Genomic DNA, 20,407 nt, shown 5'->3' on the forward strand with positions numbered 1-20,407 from the left:
GACGCGGTCGCCGACGCGCGCTCCGGCATTACGTCCACGCACTTCTCCGTCGACGACTGGGATGCTGGAAAGCGGCAACGCCCTTTGGTCGCTCTCGAGAACGCACATCGACGTCGCGCGCAGTCGCAGTGGGCTCGATCGCGTTGGCGTCGGTGTTTTTCGTCGCTGGGTAGCATTTTGCTGCGTACGCAGCGCACGCCCGCGAGCAACTGTCCATTGCGGACGAGCTCCACGAGTATCACTCGGTTCGCCACGCGTGGCGGGCGTGGCACTTTGCTCTGCAACGTCAGCAGATCCAGCGACGCTGGCCGGGCCAGTGGGCGACGCAGCGTTTACGGCGCGCGATTGCCTCCTGGCATCGACATCGTTACGACCGCGTGACGCGCCGAACGCAGACCCTCGAGGCGCGCCGGTACTTTCTACGCGGCCTGCAGCGACGGATGTGGCATCAGTGGTGGCAGTACGTGCAGCTGCGCCGTGCCGGACGCGTGCGCCGACGTGAGACCATCGAGCACCTTCTTTGGTTTCGGGTTGCTCAGCGGGTCACGCAATGGCGCCACGAAGCAAATGCAAGAGCCCAAACTCGGTCGCTCGTTTTATTGGGGCACACGAAAAGCCTCGCGCACCAGCAGCGCCGCCATGTGCGCCGCTGGTGGACGCAAAGTCGCTTGCGTCGAGAACGCGAAGAACGCGCGACCGCCGCTGCGGTGAGCGTCGCACTGCAGGTTGGATGCACTCTGATATCCCACGTGGTATGTAGGCGTGGCGGCGCCAGAAGCAAGTGTGCATGCCGTTCCTCGCCTGGGCGCGTACGGCAGAGCGGCAGCAACAGCTCCGAAAGGACGTCGCCGAGCGTTTAGGGTACCGCGCCAACGTGATGGCCGGTCGAGTGCTGCAGCGGTGGCGTGCGTTCGCGGCCAAAGCGCTCACCAAGCGAGCGGCGTCCGAGCATTACCTGCAGCGGAGTCTGCAGCGGCGCATCCGGCAGTGGCACGCCATCGCAGCTCAAGATCGCGAGCTTCGGCGACGCCTCGGGCGCTCCGTGCACGCGATCGTCGACTTGACGCAACGAGGTGTCGTACGCGCGTGGGCCTCGCACGCTCGACAGCGGCGGCAAAAGGAGCAGAACCTGCGCGTCGCAACCGACCATGCACGTCAGCGGCTGCGCCGCCGCGTCTACGCGCACTGGCTCGATGTCTACCGTCGGCAGCTGCGGCTGCGGGAAGGTCTCCAGATGCACCGCGTGCGGCTTCGACGCCGCGTTCTCATCGCCTGGTCGCATGTTCAAGCCCAAAAAGCAAGCGCACGGGAGCAGTCCAAGGTACGTGGCCTTGCAGCCAACGGCTGCAATAACAGCGCGTGCGCGATGTAGAGAGCACGCGCCCATCAAAGTCGCGTGACCTCCCAACGCGTCCTCGCTCAGTGGCTGGTCGTGCAGCAGCGCGCCCAGCAGCATAACGAGGCCCTTGTCCAGGGTCTCCGTCGTCGGCACTCCGTCGGTCCGCGTGGCAGCAATGGCGGCAGCATACGACGGCAGCTCGTCTCCTCCGCCTCGCGACCCGGCAATGGCATCTGCAGAGTCGTCTCAAATGCTTTCAAGCATGGCAACGGTAGGCAGCCGGCACGGTGGCTTCTAGGACGACAAGGCTTTTTTTGCTAGGTACACGGCGCGCACGCAGCGCAAGACCCGGAATGCAACGGTGAGCACGTGGCTCTTCTTACGCCAGACGCGCCGTCGCATCTTTCTCCACTGGCGACGGGTATGCGAACAGCAGCACGACTTGGCCCGACGCGCTGACGTGGCAGCGCGCATGGCGAGTACGCGTACGTACTTCATTGCTCTAACTAACGTCGCTGCAAGAAGTCGATGGCATAGGCATCTACCGCGTGGCGTGGCGTCACTGGCAGCGCTTTCTCCATGCCGCCCACGGTCGCCGGCGCGCGCTGGCACACGCGCGAACGTTGCGCACACAGCGACAACTCGGTGCGTGTTTCCGGTCGTGGATCCACCGGTCCGATCGCAAACGGCTCGAGCGCGCCAGGGCGGTCGAGCGCGCCGAGGCCATTGGCCTCCTCAAGCTCGAACTCGGCGTTGGCGCGTGGCGACGGTTTGCGTCGGGGCGGCGGCGCTACCACGTGCTGGAATGCCGAGCGATGGAGCACCTGCGCCAACGCCGCCTCGTGCAGGTGCTGGACTCATGGGTCGCGTACCGCTACGTTCACAAGGAGCGGGCGCTCGCGCGCGAAATTGCGGCGGCGCATTTCGCACACAAAGCGCAGTCGAGCCACTTTGACGCGTGGATCGAGTACTCGTTTCTTTGCTATCAAAAGCAGCAAGCCCAAGTGCACTACACACGGCGTCTCCTCACGTCGTTCTTGACGCGTTGGTACGGCGCTCTCTCGTCTCGGGCCTTGTCGCGACGGCGTCTAGGGTCAACGCGCTTGCGGCGTCGACGGTCTCGCCCGACGAGCTCGCACGCGCCCACGCGTTTCGACGCAGAAGAACCTTGCGAGGCGTGTGGCGGGCGTGGCGCTGCTTCGGCGTCGACCGCCTCCAAGCTCGCATGGCGCGTCTGCATGCCAGCCGCCAGGTAGACCCACTGGCCGAGACGAATATCCACTCTGACGACGATTCTACTAGCGGCTGCACGCGGCGTGGCAGTCGTGGCGCCACGCCATCCACTTCTCGCGGCAACTGCTGCACGCGCGCGCGTACTTTAGCGCGTCGTCGCTCTGTGTCCATTTTCTGCGCTGGCGACGCGCCGTTGAGGTCGTGCAGTCGCACCGACGCAGCGCCGACCGACTCCGCCGTCTTCGGCTCACGCACGTGGTGGCCCGATGGCGCGTGCACGCCGACGCAGCGTCCGAGAGCCGGATGCAGCAGCACACCGCTGTCCGCGCTGCGTACAAAGGCGCGCTTCGGTGTCATTTCCGGTCGTGGCGGGCGACCACCGATCGACGGGTTGCGCACGGCCGTCTTTTGGAGCGCGTGCGAAGCCACCTGAGCAGTCAGAGTGCTCGGACGACCTTTGAACGGTGGTGTCGCTTCACGGCTCGGCGTCGCAGCGACCGAGAGGCGACTGCGATGGCCGAGAGCCACTGGATTGCGACCAAGCAACGCCTTGGTGTTCTATCTCTCGCGATTGCTGTCGACACCGCCCACGATCGGCGGGCGACCGCCGCGAGACTGTGTGTGTTTACGCTGCAGCACGTCCACCGCCGCGCGTTTCTTGGGTGGGTGGGCGCCTCGCGCGTAGCGAAAGCGACGCGAGCTCTGCTCCGCAAGGCGCAGCAGCACTTTGGCAAGAAAAGCCTGCGCCAGAGCTGGCAGCAGTGGCGCGCGTTCCAAGGATACCTGGCGGACCTCCGTCGTCGGCTCTATACGGCACGCCACGTGTTTTTTAGTTCGCTTCTTTCGCGGTCGTTTGCGCGCCTCAAGACGTTCGCATGCCGGAAGCGCCAGCTGCGCACGCTCTCATCGTCCCAACGGCATCGCCTGCAATCGACGAGCTTTGGCCGGTACCGCTTCCCACTCTGTACGACACGAAGACGCATGAAGCGATGTAGGTGGGCCGCGTACTGCCACGAGCGCAAGCATCGACAGCACCGCACGGCGCGCGCCGTCAAGCTCCACCGTCAGTCCCGGCAGCGACACTGGTTTGCGCATTGGCGCAGCGTGGCCTGCGAGCGCTGGATGACGACGTGGCTCGTCGCGCATGCGGTGAATGTGCGCGCGCAGCTCGGTCTCTTGCACGGCGTCCGTCGCTGGCACGAGCGAATGCAACGCCGACGCGCCGTGGCCCGCCTGCTGTCGCAGCATCGACGGCCGCGGGACCTCGGCCGTGTACGCGACTGCTGGGTCGCGTGGTGCCACCACCGTGCCATTCAACGCGCGCACACTGCGCTGGCGCACTCCACCGCACGCCATCGGGCAAGTCGCAGCCTCCGCGCGTGGCTACTCGCCTACGTCCATCGCGCCCCCTCGTTGTAGTAAGAGCATCCAATTATGAATCAATTTTGACACGTCGACGGTACTGACAAGGTTGGTTTTACAAGGCCGATGGCAGCGACGTCGTGCCGTCGGTCGTCGGGTGGAGGAGCGTCACCTCGATGTTCTTGTCGTACGAGATGAGCGCGGGGTACAGCTGCCAGTCGTGCGAGCCAAAGATGCCCTCGAACGCCACGCCAAGGTCCAGCTCGTTGCGGAGGAACCGGATCGAGCCCGCGTCCGCGTCCCAAACGCACGTGATTACGTCGCCCGACTTGATTTTGGACGCAAACGGTGCGTCGTCGTGGTCGCGCGAGCAGAGCGACCCTTTCCGCACGTTGAGGTACCACCCCGTGTGGTTGAAGAAGAAGACGGGCGCCGTGTTCGTGATCGGGTCTTGCCAAAAGTCGGGCTCGTGCGTGAGCCCGATGGCCACCGTGTTGTGGTGCTTGTTTTTTGGCAGTGTCACAAGCACCGAGAAGCGCCTCGTGACGGACGCGCCAATGACGACGTTCCAACCGGCCGCCGTCATGGTGACGGTGCGCCGGTGGTTGCGGATCATGCTCAGCGGACCGCAGCGCCCGAGGTCCCACGTCACGTCCGTGTGTGCCACGTGTGGACTCTCGTGCACGGGCAGCACGATCGTCGCCTCCTCGGCCTTGATGCGCTTGTGATGAAAGAGTTTGCGCTTCTGCGCCGGCGCCGCACGCTTCGCCGCAAGTGGCTGCCTCCGGGATAAAAGAGCGTCGAGGGCCGTTTGGCGCTGGCTGATGCGGACAAACTGCTTGTCCAGCTCGTTGCGCTGCGCATCGAGCTGCCGCGTGACCATGGCAAAATGCGATGTCATGGCCTCGAGCGCCAAGTGCTGCGAACGCTGGAGGTCCGCGAGCTTTTTCTGTTGCGCGCGAATGTGCAACTTGGACGTGGCGTAGTCCTGGCGCAAGGTCTTGAGCATCTCGAGCGTCTCGTCGCCGTCGTCGGGTGCGTCGGCCGGCAGCATAGGGGTCGATAGCTCGGCCTCGGGCGCTGCGCTGCTTGGCGTAGCGACCGCCGGTGATTCTTCGTTCGGCAGCTGGAGATGCGCGCTCACGGCGAAGCGCGGGATGACCAGAGGACGGGACATGCTCGTCTCGATCGTTTCCACCGATACCGGCCCACCGACATCCTGCACACTATCTACACGTTCACACTATTCCGATGAAATGCAATGATGTTGAACAGAAATAGTGTACGGCAATGTGGGCAGAGCTTAGACCAACTGCACGCCGACGCCGCGGTCGTACGACACGAGCGCCGGGTACAGCTCCGTCTCGGCAATGTCCGCGTAAGCAACGCCGAGCGAGCTGCCGAGCGCGTTGCCATTGCGCAAGAACCGGATCGTCCGCAGCGGTCGGTCAAAGACCACCGTGAGCACGTCACCGCTCTTCAAGCTGGTCGCAAAAGCCGAGTCGTCGTGGCCGTCGCGCGAGCAACGCGTGCCCTTGCGCACGTTCAGGAACCAGCCAGCGTCGCAAAAGTTAAACACATTCGTCGCGGCCGAGGGCTGCCGCCAGAAATCGGGCTCGGTCGTAAAGCCCAAAGCTATCGTGTTGTGGGCCTTGGTCTTGGGGTAAAAAGAGCTGCACGCTGAAGACGTCCACCATGCCGTCGCCCATGACCACGTTCCAGCCGTTCGCTGTCGTCTTGACAAGCCGCCGATCGTCCGAGATGGAGGCCAGCGCGCCGCAGCGGCCGAGGTCCCAGCAATACTCGAGCGCCTCCTCTGGTTGCTTTGCTGGGAGAATGTCCATCTTGGCGCGCTTGGGCGCGACAGCCGTAGCGACCGGCGCGGTCACACGCTTCTTCGGCGATTTGTTGGGCGCCGGTGCGAGCGAGCTTTGCGGGGTGTGCAACGCGTCGTTGTCTTGCGCCTCGAGCAGGTCGTCGAGCACGGTAGTCTGCGCTTGCAAACGCGTGCGCTGCTTTCCGAGCGCCGTCAGCTGGACGTCCATGAGGTCTTGCATGTCGTGGTACGAGTCTTCGAGGGCCTCGAAGCGGTCTTGGTGCGCCTTTTGCAGCGCCGCGAGCTGTCGCTGCTGGTCGCGAACCAACTTTTGGTTCGTCGCGAGCTCCTTCCTGAACGCGTGCAGTAGCGACACCATGGCATCCGGATCGCCGGCCACCGCGTCCTCGAGGAGCTGCACGTCGGTCGTCTCGATCGTCGGCGTTGCTGGAGCCATCGCAAATCGCGTTATTGTGTTGGAATCTGCAAAATCCAGGCCAGATGCATTTAATGCAATGCCATACAAAGGGCAAGCTATCATTAAATTAGGATTTATATGATTCCGAGCAATTCCCCGAAAACCCAACGGGATTCCAACGCGCCGTTGGCTCGTCGAGGGACAGAGCAGTGAGCTCACGTCGCTGTCGTTCGGGCAACAGCGCCTTCGAGAAGACGAAGCATCTCATCGTACGTAGCCTCGACGCTAGCAGTATGGCGACCGCCTAATACTTTGTGGTGTTGTGCTGATCCTTGGCGCCGAATTGCAGTTTGGCATTGGCGTTTGTATGGTACCGGGCCCGAAATTATTTAATTGGATGAAAATTGAGTTTTAAAAAGCCATGACGACGCGGGCCTCGGCGCGGGCTGCGCTCTGGACAGACCTTAGCCGCAGCTTGAGCGCACTGGAGCTATGGGAAGTCCCGGAAGAGATCCTCGTCGACATCTACTCCCATCTCATGCAAGGTCTCTCGACGCCGGACGCGGAAGAAGGCTATGACTACCTCCGCGACGTGTCCAAGGACGCGCTCTCGGCGCTCGCTGGCACCTTCACGGCCGTCCTCGAGAGCACGTGCGAGACACCCGAGACGTCCAAGCAATTCTGGCAGTGTGTCCTCACGAGCATCATGCAGCAGCGAGATGCCGTCGACGACAACGACGACGACGACGAAGAGGCGTCCGGCGGTAGCCACCGCCACCTCCTCGTCGCCTTGCACCTTATCATTGCACATGCGCTCGGTATGGACAAGGCCGCAGCAGGCATCGTGCCGACGATGGAAGCCATGGAAATCGGTCTCATGGCGGCCCACGTCTACCTCGTGTGGCTGCAAATCCCAGGCGGCTCGGCCTTTGGCGTCTTTATCCCGTTCCTGTACCGTGAAGTCCTGCGACTTTTGCACGCATGGGCGACGCTCATGTACTCACCCGACAGCGACGTGGCTGACCCCAACATGCCACGGCAGCTCAAGCGCAAGCAGCACCAGACCCGTCGCGCGCCGGTCCAGTCCCCGGCCCTCGTCGCGTCGGGCCAGCGCGTGCTCGACTCCCTCGTGGCCACGACGACGCATGTGGCGTTGCAGCACGACGCGCTCACGCCAACAATCGATGCGCTCCTTTCGGTCGTCAACTTTATGCTACTGCGAGCCGCTCCGACCGAGTTGCCGCTCCAGATTTTAAAGACGATATGTCTGCACCAGTCGCCGGACGCAGTGCACTTGGTGCTGGGCCGGCTCATTCCGGGTGTCGCCCTGCGCGACAACGCGCTGCCGACCGGCCCATGGGACAAGCTCCGGCACGCCCACGTCTTTCATACGTGGGCGCTCGATGCGATCGATGGCATCCTGCGCGAGATGCCTGCCAGCAACGAGGACAACGACGACGATGACGACGACGACGAGCCGATTCCAGACGGTGCATGGACGCCATTGCTGCAGACGACTGATGTGATTGGTGATTGTAGAGCTCGTGCTGTGCGTGCTCCAACAGCTCTGTTTGCGCATCCCCGACAAGAGCGACGACCGGAAAAAGGTTTGCGCCGGCATTCAGCAGCTGCTTTCGCACCACATCTTGCACCGCCCACCGTCGCTCTCGATGTTCTTGACGTTTCTCGACAGCTACGCGCGCCACGAAAAGGTCAAGTACCGTCAGTTTGCGGTCGAATTGCTCGCCGACCTCGTGCTGGAGCCGTCTGTCTTTGGCGCCGCCGACGGCGACAATGACAGCTTTCTGGGGCTCGTGCCGCTGCTTCGTATACTGGGCCACCGCGCGTGCGACCGGGTCTCCACCGTGCGCACCAAGTCGATTGCGGGCATTGCGGCCCTTTTATCGTTTGGCACCATCAACAGCGAGCATGCGAGTCAAAAGCAGTTTGCGTCGGTGCTCGCAGAGACACTCACGTCGTCGGCGGTCGTGTGTCCGACCTCCCTTCGGTCCGCAACGGTCCACGCGCAGCTCCTCGCGCTGTGCCGCGACCGCCTCTTTGACGACAAGACCTATGTCCGGCGAGCATCGCTCCAAGTGCTTGAAGTGCTACTGCTGCGCCACGCAGACGCAGACGTTCTCGGTGACATCCACGGACGCTGCGCCGACCCGTCCATCATTGTGCGCAAACAAGCCATGCTGACGCTGACGACGCTCCTCACCGCGTCGCCCAATGACAAGGACATTCAAGTCACGTGGAACCTTGGCGTGCTGCCGCTCGTCCTCGACCCCGAGGCCACGGTGCAGGTGCGTCCATGCAATCCGCCGACGCGAAATTGACATGTGGTCGTCGCTATGTGTAGACAAGCTGTCTTGGTTTGGTCGAGAAAATCTTGCTCGAGAGGTACACTCGCAGCTCGTATTGTTCGCTTGACCCACCGGATGTAGGCTGTTGCAGTGGCACAAGAAGCACGCAACGGATGCCTTTGTCGCCGCCGTCTACGCACAGCTCGCGCACCTCGACAGCTTTCTCATCCGGTTTCTCCAAAAGGCCGTGCGCCTTTTGGTCCAACGAGGCGACGTGTCGGCCGCCAAGCTCGTGCGGCACGCGATCGACGGCGTTCGCAGTCGCACCGACGACAAATGGACCATTAGCTGGGTGCTTCTCGACGAGCTCGCGTGTCGCAGCGATGTGCTCGACGACGTGAGCGCCGCTGACGCCAAGGTCGTTGCGGGCTGCTGGGCCGACCGAACGCCGACGCCGCGCGATCTCCACAACGACGTGGACGACGACAACGTGCTGCGCATTCTTCGCGTGCTCTGCGCGCTGGCCGAGAAGCTGCCAACAGCCCAAGCGACCGAGGTCGGTGCCATGTCATGATCCCGTCATCTAAATCTTTCAACTAGCTCGCAACGGGTCTCCAAGATGCGCTGCAAGGGTTTGCACATTCGTTGAACCTGATCCCGGTTGCCCTTCAGGGCTTGCATGGTATCCATGGCGGAAGTGCGTGGCGGTCGTCGCTCTATGACGCGTGCGCATCTGTCCTCGATGCGGACGCGCCGTCGTGGCCGACCGTCGAGCGCGCGCTCCAGACGATGGGCGACCTCGTTCTGCTCGACGTCGACGACCGCGCGTCGACAGCACTGCCGCGTAGCCTCGTGGCGCGGCTTCAACGGTACCTTCTCCCGCGCCTCGCCGCCGACGTGGCTGAGACCCCGGCGTCAATCCGCGCATTGGCGTTTGTTGCTGTCGGCAAAGCCTGTCTGGCCGACGAGGTAGGATGCCTCGGTCCCTGTATCGATGCTGCATCAAGGGTACATGATGTATGTAGGCGTTTGCAAAGGAGAGCATCACCATGTTCATGCGCGAGCTCCAGACGTCGCCGATCGAAGCGATTCGGTCCAACATCCTCCTCGTGCTCGGCGACCTCTGCATCCGGTGGACGTCGGTCGTCGACGTGTACATCCCGACGATCGCGTCGTCGCTTTTGGACCGGAGCCACGCCGTGCGGCGCAACACGCTGCTGCTGTTTTCGCAGCTCCTGCTGCAAGACTATGTCAAGTGGAAGGAGTCGCTCCTGCACTACTTTTTACGTGCGCTCGTGGACCCGCATGAGGAGATGGCGTCCCTGGCGCAGCACATTTTGTCGGGCCCGCTCCTCCTCAAGACACCGTCGCTCTTTACCATGAAGTTTGTCGAAGCCGTCTTTGTGTTCAACAACGTCCCGACGCCGTCGCTGACCGGTGTCATCTCGACGCCGATGCTCCAGAACCTGAGCTTGTCGGGCAACCTCCATTTCCCCAAGCGCCTCGTCATCTACCGCTTCCTTTTGCAGCACATGCGTGACGAGCAAAAGCTGCAAGTGTCGATGAAGCTCGTGACGGAGGTCCTCGACGACGTGGTCGACGGCACACTCCGATTGGCGTCGGACCCGACGACGATATCGGAAAACTCGATCGAGGCCGTGCTCCAAGATGCACTCATTCTCTTGAGCAGCCCCGAAATTCGCTTGTCGGCGCCGAAGGACCGCGACGAAGAGCTCCTCGAAGCCGGTGACACACCGGCGTCGACCCTCCAAGACGCGAAGCGGTCGCTCCTCTCCAAAATGTCGCGCAAGAATTTCATCGAGAACGTTGTGCCGGTCGTGATTGGCCTCAAGCACACGCTGCAGGCCAAGCGGAGTCCGGTCATGCGCTACCTCATGCACTGCATCAAGGAGCTCTTTGCGTTCTACAAGGCAGAGGTCCACGACATCCTCGCCGCCGACCCGCAGCTGGCGAAGGAAGTGCTCTACGACCTGCGCCAGTTTGAGCAGACGACGACACGCCGCCCCGCGCCGCCCGTAACCACGTCCTTTGCGTCCCAGCGCGCGTCGCTCGGCGGCTTGAGCACGAAGAAGGCGGCCATGATGACGCCGCTCACCCGCATCCAGCGTGAGCACGACAAGCGAAGAGACACGAGTACGACGACTCATCGACGATGCGGATGGGTAGTCACGGCTTGCATAGGCGACGCGGGCTTGAGCGACAACCTCGCCAAGACACTCTTTCTCTCGCCCAAACCCGGCCACAACAAGAGCGAGAGCGAGGACAACAACGACGAGGACGAGGACGATGTCGAGGTCCCCAAGACACTCCCGCGGCCCGTGCAGCAGTGGAACGTCTCGGTGGAGTCGCCGTATGTCAAGCAAGCCGCACCGCGCGAGGTATTAGCGTGCAGCGTTTGAAAATGAGCGCATTATTGTGATGGCGTAGGGCGCGACGGCACAGACGCTCGACTTTGCCGACGTCTCGAGCGACGACGCATACGAGTCACCGAGCAGCCCAGTGCCTGCCGAGCAGCCCGGTGTCTAAGTTCGTCGGCAAGGGCAAGGGCCGCCTCGCGCATCCCAAGAAAGCCAAGCGAGCATAATAAGTTTTAGAATAAGCGCAAGATACCTTATTGAACATGGCACCAAGGTGGTCAAGCTAGCAACGGGAGTTGGCGGAAAGCGTATCTTCCGGATACAGCGCCGGATACGCGGACTTGAATTTTGGTGTGGCGCGATGGAGGTCGCCGTGATCGTCCTGGGACGCCTCCCGCCAACAGCCATGACAAAGCCAACGCCGTCCAAGAAGAGGGCGCTCAAGCAGACGCACGATGTCGACGTTCATGAGAGGTTCGCACTGCGCGTTGCGCTTGGCGACTCGGTACTGCAGCTCAAGGAAGCGATTGCGATCGAACTCGCCAAGGCGCTCCAGGTCGACGTGGGCTTTCCGCCCGACGTCCAGATGCTGACGGCGGCGGGGCGCATGCTCTCGGACGGCGACTCGATAGGTGCTGCGCTGCTGGATGCGCGTGTCGTCGTCTGCGCGCTTGACTTTCCGACGCCGCCGCCGATCGCTCGCGCCACCAGCCCCATGGCGCTCAACGACCGTGGCATCGCACAGCTCGTGGCGATGGGTTTTCCAGTGGCAAAGGCCAAGCACGCGCTACGTCTTAGCCACAACAGCGTCGAGACTGCGATCGCGTACTTGACCGAGCACATATTGCCGCCGACCCTTGAGGACGACACGGCCACGCGGCTCGCCTCGGTGGCCATGCACCAGCCGTACTTGCTTCAGCAAGCGATCCAGGGCTGCTCGCTCGACGCCCTCGCGACGCTATCGCTCGACATGATGCAGGACGCCATCGACAAGACGCTGGCCGTTGGCAACAACGACGCGGTCGTTCTCACCGACGAGTCGGACGTCGAAGAGTCCAAGGACGCTAGTACAGACGACGGCGAAGCTGTTGCCATCCGAACCACGAGCTTCGATTCCAGCGACGCAAAGGAGGCAGTCCTCTTGCGGGTATCATGTGCTTTTTTGTATGGTTCCGCAGTCGCACGGGTCCTCATCGCGTAAAATAATAGCTGCAATCGCTCGGGTTCGGCCGCGACGACGCCCTCGCCGCTTACATGGCCTGCGATGAGAACGAGAGCGCCGCCGCCAACTGCCTCCTCGACTCGTTTGCCTAATTCGTGTCCAATGCATCGATCTCTTCTTCGAGGCCCTCATACTTCATAATGCCATCCATGCTTGGCTGCATGTACCATGTACGTTGGCGCGCAATGCGTCCGAGGCGCATGAGCAGCAGTGAGCAGTGCTCGGCGATGCGAACGGCTTTCTTGGCGACCAGCGTGCTTGGCGCCAAGATATGGGCGAATCGAATGACTTGACGTTTGTATGGACCGACTGTCGCAAGTGGGCTAACCGGCATGGACCGACTGTCGCAAGTGAACTAACCGGCAAGTTCCATTTTTGCCAAAATCGATGAAGTCGGCCAGTGGCTGGGAGCGCAGTGGTTCCCGCGACGAGGGCCGCCGGGACGCGCGTCGGAGTCGGAGTCGTGGTCGCCGTAGCCGCAGTCGGAGTCGGAGTCGGAGTCGGAGCCGCGAAGCGTCCAAGCGGCGCCGGTACGACGACGACCGGCGGCCACCGCGCGACATGGATGGCAACTGGAAAGACCAGCAAACGATGCATCAAGGCGACGACGGGGGCCGCTCTACGTCGGGCCGACCGTCGCACGCGTCGTCGGACGGCCACGTAGAGCAGCCTCGTCACATCGAGCCCACGTCGAGCCTCATGCTCAAAGGTCTGCCGTTCGCGCTTACCAACGCCGAGGTGCCCGATCCAATTATTGATTCTCTCAAGTCTCTCAGCGCGGCAACCTGCAATAGCTCGTCAATATCCTCGCGCCCTTTGGACCGCAGTTTGTGCGCATCATCACCAACAAGGTCCGTGGCGCTGCGCGCGTCGACGCTGACGCCGCGTAGGTCACGGGCGAGAGCCGCGGCTTTGCCTTTGTGGACTTTTCGAGCGTCGAGAGCGCCCAGTACGTCGTGCAGCACTACGCGACGGAGCCGCTCATCATCTTTGGCCGCGGCGTCGCCATCGGGTACTCGGAGACGCCCAGGACAAAGTCGTCGTTTGCGCCGCCACTGCGCTGCGACTGGCTCTGCGAAATGGTACGCGTTTGGCGCTTGCCGATGCGTCGCGTAGCTGCGTCTCGTAGTGCCACGTGTCCAATTTTGCCAAGCGCGTCGCGTGCTTCAAGTGCGGGTACCCCAAGTCGGAGCACTCGATCGACGTGCCGCAAGGCGGGTTCGAGGCGCACAGCGGACCGTCGCACATTCTCGTGGTGCGCGCGCTGCCGCCGACCGCGACCGAGACCGAGGTAGCATATATCGTTGAACGCGTCGTCACGTGGACGTGCGTCTGTAGCTCGCGCATCTCTTTGCCAACGCCGTCGGGCTCAAGGAAGTGCGCTTGGTGCGCGACCGCAGCACCAACGTCTCGCGCGGCTTTGGATTTGCCGAGTTTGACTCTGTCGAAGTTCGCGGCCTCTCTTCATCTCGGAGCTCTTACATTTGTCCTGCCTCCAGCTGGCCTCGTCGGCCTTGGCCGCGCTCGGCCCCGATGTCTTCTTTCTCGGCACGACCCTCCGCGTCGCGTTTGCGCAAGAGTCTGGCCACATGGCGCCCCGTGCGTTTGGTACTAAACATTCCTGCGTCAACCCTTCTCTGACATGGCTATCAGGCATGAGCGGTGGCAACGTGCAGGCACTTGTCGCAGCGGCGATGGAGCAGGCGCAGTGGAGCATGGGCACCCAGTACACGAGCCAGGTTCGCATTGTGGGCGCATACGTGGTCACCGAAAACGTAGGGAGCCACCGCGAGCGCGCTGGATGTCGACGCGCTGATTGACAGCGCAGCGGCCGCCGTGCAGACGCCGGCGACGCCACGCAAGACATGGCCGCTCTCGTTCGAAGAGGCTGGCGGCAGCTTTGTCTTTGTCGCGGAGAACGGTGCGTTGCGCTCTTAACGAAATGCAGTTGCTCATGCTCGGAGGGGTAGGGCTCTATTACGACGCCGACAGTATGTTTTACTACGACCCGAGCACCAAGACGTACTACAACAGCTACACGGGCGTCTACTACACGTACGAGGTGTCGATGTTCCGCGTGTTTGAGCCGCCGGCTCCGCTCGACGACGCCCCCGTGCCGACGTCGAGCTCGGCGTCAACGAAGAAGAAGACCAAGGCCAAAGCTGCGCTCAACATTTCGTTTGGCATCAAGACGTCGGCGTACCAAACCCACTGCTCTTGTCGATGTTGCAATCGCATCGGTTGTAGGTCCAAGCCCTTGGGCGCGCCGGTCGCCTTGCCGCCGCAGCCGATGCCAGCGTCAACGCTGCACACGGGAGCGGTCAAGAAGAAGCACGCGGATGAAATCGCCAAGTGGTCGCACCAGCAATCGATCGACCCGGCGACGGCGCCCGTGGCCGACGTGGCGCCCGTCGAGCCGTCTACACCGGCCGTGTGCTTGGTACGCTCGCATTCAAGAAGGATGGATGTATTGAAATACAAATGACGGCCTGTAGCTCTGCCGGCGCAAGTTCAATTCGCACGCGCAGCTTCAAAAGCACGAACAGCTCTCGGACCTCCACAAGCAAAACGTGCTCAAAGCCAAGCAAGCTGCCGTGCTCGTATGCATCCCGCAGCACACCCACGTCGCATGATGGATATTTACATAGGTGCGCGAACGGGTCGTGGAGCGGGGCGAGCCGATCTCGACGCCCGCACCCATAGTTACCGAGGTTTCCCACGTGGACAAGCCTCTCGACGACGCCTCCAACATTGGCGGGAAGATGCTCAAGATGATGGGCTGGAAGGCCGGCGAGGGCCTCGGCAAGCTTGGGACGGGAATCACGGCGCCGATCGCGACCGTCGGCCAGATCACGGGCGATACGTCCGGCTTGGGTACCGCCACTCTGATGATGACGCTGCTTTGAACGTTGGCGTGTAGGCGGCACCTCGCTCGCGTCCAACCCGTCGGTGCTGGCCGCGTCGACGCAGCGCGAGAAGATTAGTCATCTGGTACTATTATCTTGCATGCGTCTGTGGCTGTTTTCCACTGTGTGCCCGCTCACCCGAGATCTGCTTGGATCGTCTCTCTTGTAGACGCGCGCCCGCTTCGAGCGCCTCGACAAGCACGCGTAATGGACAAATATCAAGGTTTCAAGTTGACAGTTGTCGCGTGGGATTCCTATATGCGCAAAGTGACTCGGAGGCGACGCGGGTTGAGGGTCTCGACGCCGCGCTCGTCGAGCAGCACCAAGTAGTTGGTCTACAGACACGACGTTATGACTCAAAGCGGAATGTCGACGTACGGACGCCACGCGCACAGCAAACTCGGCCGTCGCGTTGCCTTCGTAGCGCCCGAGGCGCCGTCCGTTCCAATAGATGCTCCCTTGCGTCAAGCCGATCGCATCCAGCGCTACGTATCCCTTGCGGCCGTCGTATGGACTCTGAACGACCGTTTGGAGCCACGAAAGCGGCGGCAGAGGCCCCCCTTGAAGCGCCGCCACGGCACCGCGGCCATCCATGTTGGCTCGACTCTAAAAATACATGCCCCTGGAGATCTTATAGCCAGAGGTCGTACATGCGCAGATGCTCGCCGACGAGGCCTGGCTCCAGCGTCCACTTGCTCAGCGCGTGCGCCTCGTCCCAGGTGACCGAGACAAGGGATGGTCCGCGCTGCAAGCCTAGAGCAGCATCATGTGTCACTGAAAGAAACCGGCAGGCGTGTCTCGCAGATGCGCAACCTGTATCGCCGCCAGTTGCTCGGACAATCTCGACAGACGCAGAGGTGGAGCTGGCGCCAACTGCCACGCGTTGGGTCTCGTGGCGCGTCATGATGTTCTTATGGCGGGCGTCGTGCGTCGCGACGAAGGCCTTGGACGTCGCATTGGCCGCGAAGACGAGGTACATGTCGTCGGTCGCCGAGAGAATGCTCAAATTGAACGACCGCGCTGGCGGCCACGGCGTGCGGTACGTGGCATAGCTGAACGGCGCCAGGTCCACGTAGTCAAGCGACGAGAGCGTCGGCGCCAACACGCTTTGCCGCAGGCTGTGGCCATTGGGCTCTGTCCATTGATGCCACGCCAGGTCCAGATATGTGGTCGGCGTCAGCGGAACAGGCGGCGGCGTCAAGAGCGCCGATGGCCCTGCCAAGCAGACGCCCAGCGCCACGAGCGAGAAGACGGAGACGCAGGCGCGGTCGCCCGAGTTGAGGCGCGGCTTGCGCGGGACGTCTACGATGTGGTCAAGCAGCGGCGTCTCGTGGCCGTCGTCGGACATGCTCCAGATGCTCTCGGCCGTGCGTCAAGAGAACGCGGATCTGCTGTCCGGCCGATGATTGGTCAAAATCCATCGGCGTCCGACCAATCAACGCGCGGTTTCGGTTGAAGGCGACTTCATTGGCTTGACGAACCAATTGGGCAAGATTCGAGAAGTGTTGTCCGACCAATGATTGATTACACCGTGACCCACATATGTGCACATCGTGTATCCGCAATCCTGGAGCGTCGCCGTCGTCGGACGCCGACGCGAACGCGCGCGAAGACGTCGACAAAAAAGCCTCGCGCGCCAAGTAGCCACAGCGTGAGCATACACCATTACACGACGCGCTCGGACATTTCTGCGCAGCGATCCGTGGCATGTCCCTGCATTCTACCAACCATTTTGGACCATCATACTGTACGAGGACAAAAATCACCACTTGATGGTCCTGCGGATCGGGTGGACGGCCGCCCGACCGCTCGCCCGAGGTGTCGGACGACGGCCTGGCCACATCAATCCACGTTCGCGGCGACGGCCACATCACGGAGGCAGCAAGGGACTGGGTGGCGGGAACGGCCAAGTCCTCGTCAAGCCGATTTTGGCCAATCGATGTGCGACGCAGGTGGAAAACGATGCGCGTCTGTGCAGCCGCGTTCTGTGATTGGTCCAAAGCACCCAACGAGCACGCCCAGTGATCAGCACATCTCGCGATTTGTATCGAATCGGGCAATAAACACGCAAAACACACGGCGCAAAACCACGCACGCCTGCACCACCCACGTACATACATTTCCCAACTTGAATCTTTGGCAACCGCCAGATGCGTGCGAGTCATCCAAACATTTGGCCAATCCGACGCGAGAGACGCCGCGTCCGTCCATCCGATTGGCTGATCCACGGACACCAGTTGGTGGCGGCAGCAGCGTCTTTGTCAACCAACTGGCTCTGACCCCGTCATCGCTCCAAGTGCAATTTGCCCACATGCTCGACGCCGTCTTCAAATCCAATTTCGACCGAAACTAAGAACTATGTCGGCCGCCGAAGCCAGCACCTCGCGAAAGCGCAAGCGCAGCACGGAGACCAAGGACCTCGACAACCTCGCGCTCTCTCTCAAGCTCAAGAGCCTCGTCGCCGAGGCCTGCCTCTCGGATATGAACAATGTCGTCATCGAAAAGAACTTGATTGCGATCGCCAAGGAGCTCGCCGTCATGCGCCGCGCCGGTCTCTTCTCGGACGCGCGCTGCCTCCGCTTCCTCTGCATTTGCTTTGAGCGCATTCAGATGCTCCTCGCCAAGGTCGAGCACCACGCGCCATTGACCGTCACGGCCGAGAGCCTCTGGGAAAGCGCCAAGTGGCAGGTCTCGGACGCGGTCCACGCCGACGTCCTTGACACGGCGGCGGTCACCACGTGCTACGAGAATGCAGTCCGCGACGTCAAGCTGCTCTGGAAGGCCATGGTGCTCTCGCGCGAGCAGGGCGCCAACCTCTGGCACGAACACAAGCAAGAGGAGGCCGTCCATGTCCTCAAGACGTCGGAAGTGTACATGCGCCGCTTCCACCTCAAGTACCAGAAGCTCAACATTGACTATGCGCTCCTCCACTCGACGTCGTCGCCGGCCAAGAAGGCGACAACAAAGAAGTCGGTCTCGTTTGCGGCATCGCCGACGATTCTCGGGACGGCCGACGCGGACGTGGACCGCAGCCCCACGAGCTGCTCCAAGCCGTCCAAGCTCGACGCGCTCCTCCTGCGCTCGTCCCGCAACTTTCCGACGCCATCCTTTTAGTTGGTTACGAACGATTAGAATAATTTATTAGTTTTTATTTATTCCCACACACAATGTCTTGATGTTTGTATGGGCGGCGGCAACGTGCCATCAAAGGTGGCGCGGGATCCAATCGATCGACGACGGTGGCGTTCGACTAAACGACTGAATTCCTCCCGACCAGCAATCCGGCGGCGAGTTCTTGTGGCAGGTGCATCGAGTATTGTTGTCAGAGGGTGGGATGGCGTGAGTAATATAACACGCCTCGTGGACCACGGGTGGCGCGCTGTGGACCACGAGCTACTTGGGTGGCTGGCTCCACGCGGAGTAAAGATTCGCGACAGATTCCTCCCACGCTCTCTGAAACCACGACGCACCACAACAGCTCAACCACCGCAGCACGTTGTTGTGAGCTCAACTCCATCCTCCTATATTTCTTAACCGAGCTCTTGCTTCTATCCTGCCCACATAGCGCCGTGGCGGCGTGGATAGCACGCTCGTTGGACGTATTACACACCATCGCGCCATAGCCCAGCGAGTTGCTAGATGTAGTTGAGTGCTGCTGGATAGTAAACAACGCCGCATCATCCGCCGTCGCTCGTCTGGTCCTTTTGCCAGTCTCGTCAAGGCTGGGCCGTCGTTTGTCCATGATGATGGTGTAGCGACGGCTGGCGCCACGGATCCTCGTCGGGTCACGGCATCCAAGGTGCACATGGGGCCGCGAGAGTGGCACGATTCATGCGCTTGGTCCCAATTGGTTGGAGGTGGGCACACATCTGGCGGAATCAGGGAGGTGTGTAACGCAGGCAGGTAGAATTTATTTTTATGTGTGGTTGTCCTGGCAGTTGAAGCTGGGCTACTCTACCCAGCTAAAACACCCAGAACGTGGCTTCCAAAGGTTACTTTTGCAGCGTTTGAAGGAAGAGGCGCGCCATATCATCGCTAAAGAGCGGGTCGCCACCCGCGGCGCATTGCTGTCGCGGCGCCAACTCTGGCTCCGCATCCAAGCAGAGGCGCTCAAACTCAACATCATCCACCGTCGTCTCTGCGGCCTTCATCATGGGTGGCTTGGCTGGCGCCGCGCGATCCGTTTTTGGCTCCATTGGCGACGACGTGAGGTCCACCACTTTGCTGCGGTGGAGAAGGTTGACGTAAGCAGACGCTGGCTTGCCTTCGGTCGACCCTGATGGGTACAGAGGAGCCTTGGTAGCGTTGAGAAACCCTTTCTTGACCACGGGCGCTGTCTTCTTTGTCTTCAATTGGGCTGGGGTCGTTATGTCTTCGATGAGTTTTTCTTGGCGGGCGGAGCTGTCGTTTGGAGCTCGAAGGGTGCGTTGGCAGCATCGAGCTGGTTGGACGGTGGCAACTCGAGGGATCGAAGCAGGTCCTTTGGTGACGCCATCCACTGCGTCACTGGCGTCGTGGGGTTGTTGTCGGCTTGGTTGCTGTGTTTGCTCGTGGCTGGCGTCTCGCTACTACCCTCTTCAGGTACGTAAAAGTCGTTGGGCACAACCTTGGTCCCGATACCAATGCCGCCTTTGTACAGACTCTTGATCAGTTTGCCGGGCTTCTGGAGCTTGACGTGCTTTTCTTCTTCCACCCAGTGGCTAGCGAGCTGCATGACGTCCATTTTGAACTTGGCGTCCCACGCCGCCCGCTCCAGCACCCACGGGTGGAAGACTGCGTCGACAACGCTGCAGACCTCGCCACTGAGCGTCCGCGTCCGAAGGTCGCCGATCGCGAGCGGGATCGACAAGTTGCTCGTGCTCGGGACGCTGCGCGTATCCCGGGGCACGGCCTTGTTGTTGTTGGGGTTGGTGGGCAGAGCGACGCACTCGTGGGCGCAGCAGTTGATAAAGAGCTTCTTCGTCGACGCACCGTCCGACGCAGCGGCGTACTTGATGACAAAGCCAGGCACGGGCGTAAACTTCTTGCGTCCCGCCTTGGCCTGCGCCTCCATCTGACTCGCAATGAACTCTTGGTACGCGGCGGGGTCCGTCGCCGCCATGTCGTCGAGCATGCTCCAGATGTGCTGCGCCTCGGCGCCGAGCGACGCCGGATCGACGCCCATTTGACTCGCGACCTTGTGCATCGGGAGCGGCCCCGCAGTCTTCGTCTTGGGTGCCGGCCGGCGGTTGTGGAGGATCCCGAGGTTCATGGTGCAAGCCAGAAATGCGTCGAAAGTGCAGGATCCGCCGGTATCTTCAAGGGTCGTCCTTGACCGCTAGGGGCCCCCTACTTTTGGAATAATTGGTCCTACCTCCCCCACGTGGTAGGCGATAACGTGGTTGTTGCAACGTTTCACCACGACCCACCCACTGAAAACAGGTACCC

The 20,407-nt window shown here is 61.8% G+C and overlaps 9 protein-coding genes across 9 annotated transcripts; 5 read left to right on the forward strand and 4 right to left on the reverse strand.

Moving 5' to 3' along the window:
• Positions 1-61: 61 nt before the first annotated feature.
• SPRG_06246 (hypothetical protein) lies at positions 62-3,991 on the forward strand (the record flags this gene model as incomplete). The annotated part of the gene is made up of 9 exons (XM_012345632.1): positions 62-112; positions 174-707; positions 761-1,321; positions 1,373-1,475; positions 1,538-1,610; positions 1,661-1,824; positions 1,877-2,387; positions 2,432-2,591; positions 2,642-3,991. The coding sequence occupies 9 exons, from the start codon at positions 62-64 to the stop codon at positions 3,989-3,991; spliced, it is 3,507 nt and encodes a 1,168-aa protein (XP_012201022.1).
• Positions 3,992-4,038: 47 nt separating this feature from the next.
• SPRG_06247 (hypothetical protein) lies at positions 4,039-5,148 on the reverse strand. The gene has a single exon (XM_012345633.1). It carries the CDS (start codon positions 5,109-5,111, stop codon positions 4,050-4,052), a length of 1,062 nt encoding a protein of 353 aa, XP_012201023.1. The 5' UTR covers positions 5,112-5,148; the 3' UTR covers positions 4,039-4,049.
• An 89-nt stretch (positions 5,149-5,237) lies between these two features.
• Positions 5,238-6,207, reverse strand: SPRG_06248 (hypothetical protein; the record flags this gene model as incomplete). Its single annotated transcript, XM_012345634.1, has 2 exons — positions 5,238-5,591; positions 5,629-6,207. 2 exons carry the CDS (start codon positions 6,205-6,207, stop codon positions 5,238-5,240), a joined length of 933 nt encoding a protein of 310 aa, XP_012201024.1.
• A 382-nt stretch (positions 6,208-6,589) lies between these two features.
• SPRG_06249 (hypothetical protein) lies at positions 6,590-11,021 on the forward strand (the record flags this gene model as incomplete). The annotated part of the gene is made up of 8 exons (XM_012345635.1): positions 6,590-7,658; positions 7,708-8,474; positions 8,531-8,571; positions 8,616-9,030; positions 9,075-9,443; positions 9,500-10,628; positions 10,677-10,873; positions 10,923-11,021. The coding sequence occupies 8 exons, from the start codon at positions 6,590-6,592 to the stop codon at positions 11,019-11,021; spliced, it is 4,086 nt and encodes a 1,361-aa protein (XP_012201025.1).
• A 192-nt stretch (positions 11,022-11,213) lies between these two features.
• SPRG_06250 (hypothetical protein) lies at positions 11,214-12,213 on the forward strand (the record flags this gene model as incomplete). Its single annotated transcript, XM_012345636.1, has 2 exons — positions 11,214-11,999; positions 12,062-12,213. The coding sequence occupies 2 exons, from the start codon at positions 11,214-11,216 to the stop codon at positions 12,164-12,166; spliced, it is 891 nt and encodes a 296-aa protein (XP_012201026.1). The 3' UTR covers positions 12,167-12,213.
• A 248-nt stretch (positions 12,214-12,461) lies between these two features.
• On the forward strand, positions 12,462-15,188 carry SPRG_06251 (hypothetical protein; the record flags this gene model as incomplete). The annotated part of the gene is made up of 14 exons (XM_012345637.1): positions 12,462-12,812; positions 12,869-12,925; positions 12,965-13,156; positions 13,204-13,365; positions 13,413-13,523; positions 13,574-13,682; positions 13,728-13,813; positions 13,854-13,995; positions 14,045-14,273; positions 14,322-14,514; positions 14,570-14,674; positions 14,723-14,948; positions 14,995-15,065; positions 15,150-15,188. 14 exons carry the CDS (start codon positions 12,462-12,464, stop codon positions 15,186-15,188), a joined length of 2,073 nt encoding a protein of 690 aa, XP_012201027.1.
• On the reverse strand, positions 15,189-16,387 carry SPRG_06252 (hypothetical protein). The gene is made up of 4 exons (XM_012345638.1): positions 15,794-16,387; positions 15,631-15,733; positions 15,359-15,586; positions 15,189-15,315 (listed from the first exon to the last, which is right to left on the reverse strand). The coding sequence occupies exons 1-3, from the start codon at positions 16,326-16,328 to the stop codon at positions 15,466-15,468; spliced, it is 759 nt and encodes a 252-aa protein (XP_012201028.1). The 5' UTR covers positions 16,329-16,387; the 3' UTR covers positions 15,189-15,315; positions 15,359-15,465.
• A 907-nt stretch (positions 16,388-17,294) lies between these two features.
• SPRG_06253 (hypothetical protein) lies at positions 17,295-18,142 on the forward strand. Its single transcript, XM_012345639.1, has one exon. It carries the CDS (start codon positions 17,339-17,341, stop codon positions 18,092-18,094), a length of 756 nt encoding a protein of 251 aa, XP_012201029.1. The 5' UTR covers positions 17,295-17,338; the 3' UTR covers positions 18,095-18,142.
• Positions 18,143-18,972: 830 nt separating this feature from the next.
• Positions 18,973-20,231, reverse strand: SPRG_06254 (hypothetical protein; the record flags this gene model as incomplete). Its single annotated transcript, XM_012345640.1, has 2 exons — positions 18,973-19,381; positions 19,432-20,231. The coding sequence occupies 2 exons, from the start codon at positions 20,229-20,231 to the stop codon at positions 18,973-18,975; spliced, it is 1,209 nt and encodes a 402-aa protein (XP_012201030.1).
• Positions 20,232-20,407: the final 176 nt, after the last annotated feature.

This window comes from Saprolegnia parasitica (genome assembly GCF_000151545.1).
Source record: "Saprolegnia parasitica CBS 223.65 unplaced genomic scaffold supercont2.24, whole genome shotgun sequence".
NCBI lineage: Eukaryota > Oomycota > Saprolegniomycetes > Saprolegniales > Saprolegniaceae > Saprolegnia > Saprolegnia parasitica.